Below are 10,500 nucleotides of genomic sequence, written 5' to 3' on the forward strand. Positions count from 1 at the left end.
ATTATCAACCATGTCAGGAGTGTCTTCCAAACACAAACGAAAAATGTCTGACGAAAATAGAATGTTTCAAGACGAATGGGAAGCTGACTATTTTGTAGTGCAAAACAAACACGGTTTTGCAACTTGTTTGATTTGTCGTGAAAGTGTTATATTAAAAAAATATAATATTGCTCGTCATTTTAACACTAAACATAAATCGTTCAATGATACTTTTCCTCCAGGATCTCTCATAAGACACGAGAAATTGGCTATTTTTAAAAAGTCATTGCAAAATCAACAAAATATTATGTCTGTGGCAATAGTACAAGATGCAGCTGTAACGAAAGCATCGTATGAAATTTGTTATATACTTGGTAAACATATGAAACCGTTTACTGATGCTGAAATTGTGAAGGAATGTTTTTTAAGCGCTTCCAATGTACTGTTTGATAAATTCAGTAACAAAAATCAAATAATTTCTGAAATAAAAAAAATCCAGCTTTCAGATTCTACCTGTGTTAGACGTATTGAAGATATTGCGAACCATATTTGTGATAACGTAATTGAAGACTTGAAAAACTGCAAGTTTTTTAGTTTAGCTTTTGACTCTAGCACGGATATTTCAGCGACATCACAATGCTCGGTTTTTGTTAGATATTGTACAGTACAAAATTCAATTTGCGAAGATTTTTTGAAATTCCTTCCAATGAAGGGCCAGACCAGGGGCAAAGATTATCTCGATACTATTTGCAATTTTCTAGAACAGAACAAGATAGATGTAAAAAAATTAATTTGTGTGTGTACCGATGGCTGTCCTTCAATGACTGGATCTGAAAATGGATTTATTTCTCTACTGAAACAGAATTATGATTTGACAAATTTAATAACATTTCACTGCATCATTCATCAGGAAAACTTGGCTTCACGTATTGCTAATCCTAAAGTAGATACTGTGATGAAAACTGTCATAAATATAGTGAATTATATCCGAGCACGAGAACTGAACCACAGAAAATTTAAAAGTCTTTTAGAGGAAGTGGATAGTCAATACAATGATGTTCTTTTACATACCTCAGTACGTTGGCTTAGCAGGGGGAAAGTTCTGGAAAGGTTTTTTTCTTTGCGAAAAGAAATAATGCTGTTTTTACAGCAAAATAATAAAATATACAGTGAACTGCAAAATAATGAATGGTGGTGTATTGTAGCGTTTCTGTGCGACATTACAGAGAAGCTGAACAGTCTCAATACTGGTTTGCAGGGTAAAAATAAAATAATTTCACAGATGGCGAATAAAATATTTGCCTTCGAAGAAAAATTAAACATTTATTACCAAGAAATACAGAACAAAATACTGCGAAATTTTCCAACCATGACAAACGCTAAGCAGGACGGTATTAATATTTCTCCAGAAAACTATACAATTTTTTCAAATTATTTAACTGCGTTATCTGAGGAATTTAAACATAGATTTCATGATCTAAGGAAAATAAAAAATATCCTGTTGCTCATTGAAAATCCCTGGCACTTGGAACCGGCAATAATATCAGAATTGGCTGATATATTTGCATGTAATTACGCAGAGCTATTTGACGAATTTATTGAGATGAAGAACAATACACACCTGGAAGCTATTTTTAAAGAAAAAAGAGCGGAAAATAATTACGTTGACTTCTGGAAAGTAGTGCCCGAACAATATAAGACTGTAAAAAAATGTGCTCAAATTTTACTTACGTTGTTCGCATCAACGTATCTATGTGAAACGTCATATTCAAAAATGAAATATGCAAAGAACATATATAGAAACCGGCTTACTGATTCACACCTGGATGCCGTTTTACGAGTAGCATGCAGCAGTTACAAGCCTGATTTAAATGAAATTGTGAAAAAATGTTCGCAATATCAACAGTCACACTAAATTTCTAGGGTAAGTGAAAAATTATGTAAGTTTTTTATTATAATTGTTATGTTGCGGCCCTCGTGTAATAGCTATCATGTGTATGTGGCCCGAGAAAAAAAAAGGTTGAGTATGGTGGGTATAGAGCATAATAAGAAAAAGGCAGACAAAAAAAATTAAAATATTATTAATACAAACTTTTAGGTTTGTATTAAAACTAATCTTAATTTCTGTCCTAGTATTTTTGTAAAGTATTTAGCAATTTTTCATGTAGGCTGCATTCACACTGCAAACAACAATACAGAAACTGATATTTTTATCATTCGTCTTTGTTTATAAAATGTTCACACTAGTCATTATTGTTGATCAAATATTCAAAAGGTCACCAAGATTCAACATTTGTTGTTGTTATAACGATACTGGCCAATCAAAGTAAACTTCTGACAATTCTTTGAACAAGATGGAAAAACTGCTAATTGTTTGTGTTGAAAAACAAGGTCCTATGAAGCTTAATAGATGGTCAAAAGTATTTGGAGACATATGAAAATAATTTTTAAAAAATCCTTTGATGACTTTTAATTGTAATTTCTAGACCAAAGCATAGAAAGTGCATTGTGATTTTCTTCAATACAAATAGCTATGATTCACCATTGGCATTTTGATATTTTCCTTAATAAAAGTAATAAATTGATGTCAAACAATTAACATTTTAATCTGCATATCTAATTTTAAAACAGATGAGTTCGGTCTAAAAATGCAGAAAGCAACAGAATAACTCTAAGCCTAATGCAAGTTGTGCATGCTCTAAGAAGAAAACTAATGAACAAAGTGAATGCTTTGGTGATGAACAAGTACAATGAAAGACATGCTGTCATTTTCATTTAGGATTTGTCATTGTTTATGGTAATATGAACATAGCCTTATATGACTTAAAAACCCGTTGATTATTATGAACAAGTTTTTAAGTCATATAAATGAGAAACTGATAAATATTTTATAAAAAGAAACTCAAATATGATAGTTTATTGTATTAATATCAATATTTTAAATAATTAAAATTAATATGCTTTAGATAATTATCTAGAAAATATAATTTCATACTGCATTTTTCCTTTTAATCAATCATAAATTTAAAGTAATTTCTGTTTAGAATAAATATTTTTAGATAAAGTTTTTTATAATCATTTTTATTTAAATTATTTAGCTATTAATTTTTTTTACTGATTTATTGATAGCACACCCCACTAACTTGTACTAACAGGAGTGAAGGTTGTCCAAGTTTAAGAAAGTCTGAGTTAGCAAAGTGTTTTCTCCCAATGATGTGAAAAATGAGAGGGTGGATACAATGCAATAGTTTATTACAATCAGCTCTGTACAGAAGTTTTATTGAGCTTTAGTAGACTATACCAGCAAATTTATTGTTACAGAAAATGGGCTCTAAAAACTTGACGGTAGAATATACAGCAACATATAGTCTTTAGTAACTTACAGATTACAGTAATATAATACATGGTATCACAGAGACTTCCTGTATCAAAAACACAATGTAACTGTTATATGTATGTAAAAGACTGTAAAATGTATGTTAAGGTTTAAAATTATAACTGGAATGAATATCTAGTAAGAAAATCAATACCTTACTTAATTTTCCAGCAAAAGGAAATTTCAAATTGTATAATTTCAAACCTGAAGCAGGTTTATAAAATAAACCAAAAATATTTGTTATACAAACTCTTCATACTAGAAAATTATATAAAATTTATGTTAGAATGAAATTCAATATAGAACAAAAGTCTGTTTATTTATTGACTTGAATGATCTAAATAAAGGAAATAATTTGAATATTAAACTGAATTCAAGCATAAACATTTTGAAGCAAGTGATCAGAAGACAGAAGTGATCACATTTCTTTCAAGTTTCCATAAAAATATTTTCTCAACTATATCAATACTTAATTTTCTTGTTTAACTTATAAATGTCAATAATATTTCTAATGTTAAATGCCTTTAAAAATTATTAATAATAAACACACATTCTCCTTAGTCATATTTATAGCATTTCTTCTAGACATTCTTCTAGAATTTCTTCTATCTTAAAATAATTGATCTATTAATAAATTAGGTAAATATTTTGTTTGGAATACAAATTTTTTCATCTAACAGTATCAAATAATATTGTCTTTTTTCCCATCTTACTTAATGATGGTATTAATAGATAATTTTTGAAAATACAGTAAAGTTTTAAGAATATGTTATTTATTTTAAACTTTTCACTTATTTTATTGCTTTGTCTCTGTAAACTGCAAAAACATAGTAAAAGAATATTTATTCATGACACTTGATTATTACAAATTGTTTCATTGCTTTACTGCTTTATTATAGTCAAGCATTATAGATATCTGGAATAAAATCATTTTTTCTCTTGTTAGATTTATTAGTATTTCATGCCAAAAAATTTTAAATAATTTAAATAAAACAAGTAAAATGAAATTTATGTTTAATTAATAAAATTTTAACCACAGATAGAATATAGGGATAAAGTTTGCTAAACTTTTGCATAGGGACATTAGAACAAATGAAACTACTCCTAATGAACAAACAAAGTATAAACAAAAAAGAAAATGGAAGTTCTATTCTCCATTTTTCTTTGCTTCATTCACAGTGTGTATTTGTTCATTAGGTTCATTTATTCACAAACCATCTAATCTAAATGCATGGGAATTTCAATCTCATTGCATTTGCTATTTACAAGAAAATTTCATTCTTGTAAATATTGGTCAATGCTTCCTGTATAAAATATTTCATCTCAAATTGAAAAGAGGAATAAAATAACTTCCTGTATATGAAATACTCATAAATCAGGATTCACTACAATAGAAAATATTAATATTACCTTCAGTTGCACTTTTACAAAACACACATTGAAATCTTCTTCCACCATCAATGAATTGCATAAATGGACACATATATGCTTTACACCTATTACAACGAACAGGACCCAGATCACCAGGATTAGATATAGGTGGTGGTACCTAAAATATTTTATATATATTATAACTAATATCATAGTGAAGTTTTTTATTACCTACAAATTTAAACTTTTTCTATAACATTCGTATTTNATTATGATGTATTATAAAGTGTAATAAACAATCTAATTGTATTAAAAACAGATCATTACATTTCTGTTTAATATTGCAACAATTCTAGAATTAAATTTCTGTAATCATTAAAAGTAAAGTAATATTAGTTTCATTTATATAAGTTTAAGTTTCTTGAAAGAAAAGATTCATTATCATTAGTTGAATGTAGAAGACTGAGTAGAAATTCAAACTTCACGTTTTTTTTTCAGTTATTTAGCAATATAATATTTTAATATTTCAGAATCAACTGTTTTATTGAAGTACAATAATTAAGACCACAAAAGAATCAAAGTACTTTATGACTTCTAGTCTATCCTCAAGGATTAATGCTCTAGTTAACTTCTAAACTATCCCAAAAAACTCCTTAAACAAATTAAAACCAAGAATTTTAGAAAATTTTTTGAAATTAAGAACATACAAAATCTTAAGATTTTTGTATGTTTTTAATTTAGTTTTAATTTGTTTAACAAGTTTTTTGAACAGTTTAGAAGTAACAGAGCATTAATCACTGAGGATGGACTAGAAGTCATAAAGTACTTGGATTCTTTTGTGGTGTTAATTATTGTACTTCAATAAAACAGCCAATTTGTTATTAAGACTTTTGGAGTGCTAATAAGTACACATTTCATTGTCACTTTATTTTATTCACATAATTATAAATAAGAGGATACGTAATAAAAAAATAAAAATTTTAATTTTTTTAAATCTTGTTTGTAACAAGTATTTTCTCTCTTAACTGTAAATAAAAATCTATGATAGAATTTTCAGCTCTATTTACAAATTTTTATTTTTATTGTTAAAAAAACTATGTAATAACAGTAAAACTGTTTAAACTGCAGAAATTATTTGCTTATTAGAAGTTTCACATGCTGCAATAAATATTAAAAATAATTTGAAGTAAAAAATGTGAAAAACAAAAATGATAATATCTATCAGTATCATCATAAGCATTTATGGATTTGTTGCTAATTTCTCATCATAAAACAAGCATCGTACATAAAAACAAGCATTATTCTTACTTTACATGATATGCTTTTTGGTAAAGTTTTATTTTATTAAGATGACATTTTTGTCCTAAGTAGAAATGGAATATTTGTCTCTAATATCTAGAATTATATATTAATCTGAGTATTTCCAAATAAAAGAAAATAAAAAGAATAAAAGAAATAAATCTAAGATTATCTAAAAATAAACAAACACCTTTCTCTATTCCAGCACAATTTTAATGCGTTGAAAAACGTTTTCGATCGTTTTAATCGATCTTCTTCAGTTCAAAATTCGAACTATATAACAAACAAAGTATTCGAAAAAATACAAAAAATTTCACATTGCTTATTTACAACTTAACGCTAAAGCGCATGCGTGTACTTATAAAACGTATAGATTAAACCTAAGTAATTAAAAATAACACCATTATATATCAAGTAATATTATAAAAACTATTAATAACGCTGCCTGTGTGGTTGCAATAATTAATCTACGTTATCATAAAAGGACTTCCAGGCTGTTGATAAACTTTCGGTATCTCTGTAGTTGATGCATTGCGCGGTCGTATGCATGTGCTATTGCAACCGCATAGGCAGCGTTATTAATTGTTTTTATAATATTACTTGATATATAATGGTGTTATTTTTAATTACTTAGGTTTAATCTATACATTTTATAAGTACGCGCATGCGCTTTAGCATTAAGTTGTAAATAAGCAATGTGAAATTTTTTGTATTTTTTCGAATACTTTGTTCGTTATATAGTTTGAATTTTGAATTGAAGAAGATCAATTAAAACGATCGAAAACGTTTTTCAACGCATTAAAATTGTGCTGGAATAGAGAAAGGTGTTTGTTTATTTTTATTTAATATTTCCAGTAAGCATTTAGATATTTATCTAAGATTATCAACTTTCAGAGTAGCTAAATCAACTAAATAATTTAAGGATGTGACACTTGCATTCTTATTCAAATTTCCATAGGGTTTTGCTATTATTGACTCCAATTTACATATTCTAATTTTTTTTTGGTACAAAATAGAGAAATGTACTTAATAAATCCATAAATTAACAGAAAGGAAATAATAAAAAAACAATTTTAAAATATTAAACATTTAACAATATAATTTATAAATTTTCAATACCAAATTAACATTCTTTGTATCTTATCACCTTATCAAATGGTGGAATTGCACATATCAATTTAAAAAAAATCATGTATTAGCAATTCTAGCAATAGAATTGTCATTTTGAAAGTAAAATATTCTAGAAAATAAAAACTAATGATATATAAATATAATTTTAAACTTTTTACTGAATAAAAACAAACTGAATTAAAAACAATTTTACATTCAAGTATCTTTTTTTTCTATACATAAATATTTTATGATATTTATTGACATTATTAGCCTATCACATGAGAAATACATTGTTCTTCAAAGTCAAAATACACTAAACATAATAATATTTTCACATAATAAAATAATTACCAACCTTCACATTATAGAAGTGGACAACATTGCTGTAAGTAACAAATCCAACTTTCATCTTTGATTTATCAACTCCATTCTCTCTATGAAAATTAAGAAAAAATTATAACATTAAATACACTTTCAGAAATTCATATATCAAATTTATTTTAAAAATTTGAAATTTATAAAAAATGTTTGATATTTGTATAATGTTTAAATACTTTCTATTTTTACACATTGTTATAATAATTATTTGAGTTGTTATGGCATATTTGCCAGAATCATGTTGACAATACTCCATCAAACTATAGCTCTCAAAAGATCCATGAGTCCATGGATCTTCTTTTGAGAGATGGAAGGATTTATTATTACCTTACAAGACTAGATCTTAAATAAGAAAACTACAAAACGTACATTTTAAAAGACATGACACTTATAGTAAGAAATGCCACATCATGCACAAACTATACAATGTATTGTACATATACACTGGACTGCAATCTTTTAGTACATATGGTACATCTTATGTACTAAAAGATTGGAAACATACATTAATGTAATCAAATAAAACAATAAATAAAAATCTTGCAAATAAACATGAATTATTACAGCTACCATACTATAAATACACACTGAAGATAGTTTTAAAAAACAACATATACTATAATTGAGTCATAATCATAGCAGGCTAGACATCACATTCATTGATAAACAATCATAGATATACATTCTAAATCTCAATACAAAATATATATATAAAAAATTTAGTAAATATTCAGAACTTGAAAGCACCCATGAATAATAGCTAAGTTACTTATTGCCCCTGTCCTCTCTAGCACAGGAATCATCATACAAAAATCTGGAACACAGACCTTAACAACAGTATATACATCCCATTACAGAAAGCAGGCATTTAAACACATGCCAAATAGCCAGATATTTCTTAATACAGATATACACAAATAGCACAAACAAAATAAGTTTTTTTATGTAGCTATGCCATTACCTTGATCCATTATAGTACTAGGCATTAATATCACAATCCAACTAGGACACAATCCATAACATATTATTAATAAATGCTAAAATAACCTTGAAAAAATTAAATAAAAAAATTTTAATGTCAATATTATCAGTAGTTTAAAAAACAAACAAGGAATTCAGATGAATCTAGGGTGGCAACATGGTCAGAGTTGTTCTTGTTGTAACAGTATGACCTTCCAGATACAGAGTAAATAAACAGTATAAAAAAATAATTTCCATTAATGATATCATTGCTGATTTTATGAAGAAGGCCACATGCAGACTTGACAATATCCAATGACACAGGTCAGAGAATTAGTTATTTAGCTATTACTGCAGAGAATTAGTATTTGATAAAATCAACAGCTCACTTCTAAATAGTTCTCTGAAAATTGTTATATAAATTTCTGGTATTATTTGTTAAAAAAGAAATATTACCAGAAATTTATCAGCTTAAGTTACAGGTTCAAGTAAGGGTGTTTAATAATAGCAATTAAAATACTGATTGACATACAGAAAATGGAAGCAAACTAAAATTGAGACATGATTATTATTATTTTTTTTTTTTTTGGTGGTTTCTGGAAAAATTGTACTGATAAATGAATAAATACATTATGTAAACATTTTTTTTTTTATTTTTAAAGACATTCTTCACAAATTCAGACAAAGGAAAAGCTGTTGATAACTTCATAATTGCAAGTTAAAATTGGAAGATATCCATAAAATACCGTAATCATGTACATATACCAAATCATCGCATAAGTTTTACCTGCTTTCAAACTGGCCTACAGATAACTCATGAATCATTCTTATAAAAATTACAGTAATCTTTCTACCAAGTAATATATCAAATTTTACTTGTACAATAATACACTGAGTAAAAAAAATAAGAACCTCTATTTATTTACTATGAATTTGCAATTATTTATAAATTTACTTACCTTGGTAAATTCATTAAAATTTTCTTCATATTTTCACATAATAATTTTACCATTCCATTTCTTATACTGTTATAAGAAACATCTATCATGAATATAAAGGCTGGAGGATTAGGAAATTGGCCATTCTGAAAATAAAATTTCATAATTTTGTTTTTTGTTTTGAATTAGCACACCTAATTATTTAAATGAATAATTTACCTTGCAATAATCCTTTGTAGCAATAAATTCATAAGAACCGAGACAAAGCTCTGGCCTTTGATATTTATCAGTTCTATCACCCATATGATCCAAATACGCAAAATATTCTTCTGGTACTAGAATATTTAAAGAAAAAAGAAAAAAAGATGAAATAAGTTATGTTCAAAATTAAGAATATAGAAGTATATCAAATAATAAAATATCATATATCTTGGTAACATAATATTATCATAAAAATAACTGCTTAAATCTGGGAAGCAAATGGATTATTTTATTTAGATATGGTCTCAAAGAAGAACAAAAACATTACTAAATAAAATCTTAACATTTGTATAGAGCCCCCATACTCAACCTGCGGCCCGCTGACCTTTTGTGAGTGGCCCGGACGTAAATAATGCAGTAAAAATATGAATTTTGAAATTTTCGTGGCAAAAAATAGATTTGGTCACTCCGCCCACACCGCTAAGTGCTTTTTGTCCATAGAAAGTTGTCGCCGGATGTCCGAGCATTGTGAACACGTGGTGGCCATCAGGGGGCGATCCGCAAGAGACGGTAAAAGTAGAGCTAGACTTAGTAATTTATAGAGACCCCGTAGCGCCTACACGCGATACCCGTCCCGTGTTGTTCCCGAATATTTTCGTGTTGACCTCATTTGTCGAACCCGAATTTATTCATTTCTGCACCGGAACGTTTTTGATACTAGATGTCGCTATGCGTCATAATTTTTATATTAAAACGAACTTTAGAAATAATTTTTTGTTTTTATATTTATTAATATATCTATTTTGTTTGTGAAAAATAAAACAAGTAATTTCGGATGATAAAATAGTCACGATTATTTAAAAAAAAAAAAAAAAAAAAAAAAAT

General features: G+C 27.2%; 3 protein-coding genes across 3 annotated transcripts in view; 1 reads left to right on the forward strand and 2 right to left on the reverse strand.

The window, feature by feature from the left end:
- LOC111615572 (protein transport protein Sec24C-like) overlaps positions 1-9,766 on the reverse strand; it is a 41,242-nt gene extending 31,476 nt beyond the window's left edge. Inside the window, exons 1-3 of the mRNA XM_023356971.1 lie at positions 9,634-9,766; positions 9,436-9,560; positions 7,494-7,572 (exon numbers count right to left, since the gene is read on the reverse strand). Coding sequence (XP_023212739.1) covers positions 7,494-7,572; positions 9,436-9,560; positions 9,634-9,717 — 288 coding nt within the window. The 5' untranslated portion in view covers positions 9,718-9,766. The remainder of the gene's footprint in view (positions 1-7,493; positions 7,573-9,435; positions 9,561-9,633) is intronic.
- On the forward strand, positions 16-1,995 carry LOC111615573 (general transcription factor II-I repeat domain-containing protein 2-like). The gene has a single exon (XM_023356972.1). It carries the CDS (start codon positions 44-46, stop codon positions 1,892-1,894), a length of 1,851 nt encoding a protein of 616 aa, XP_023212740.1. The 5' UTR covers positions 16-43; the 3' UTR covers positions 1,895-1,995.
- Positions 4,706-10,500, reverse strand: part of LOC111615575 (protein transport protein Sec24C-like) — a 69,925-nt gene continuing 64,130 nt past the window's right edge. Inside the window, exon 7 of the mRNA XM_023356973.1 lies at positions 4,706-4,904. Coding sequence (XP_023212741.1) covers positions 4,731-4,904 — 174 coding nt within the window. The 3' untranslated portion in view covers positions 4,706-4,730. The remainder of the gene's footprint in view (positions 4,905-10,500) is intronic.

Source organism: Centruroides sculpturatus, unplaced genomic scaffold (genome assembly GCF_000671375.1).
Source record: "Centruroides sculpturatus isolate CEXI.00-Female unplaced genomic scaffold, Cexi_2.0 scaffold19, whole genome shotgun sequence".
Taxonomy (NCBI): Eukaryota; Metazoa; Arthropoda; class Arachnida; order Scorpiones; family Buthidae; genus Centruroides; species Centruroides sculpturatus.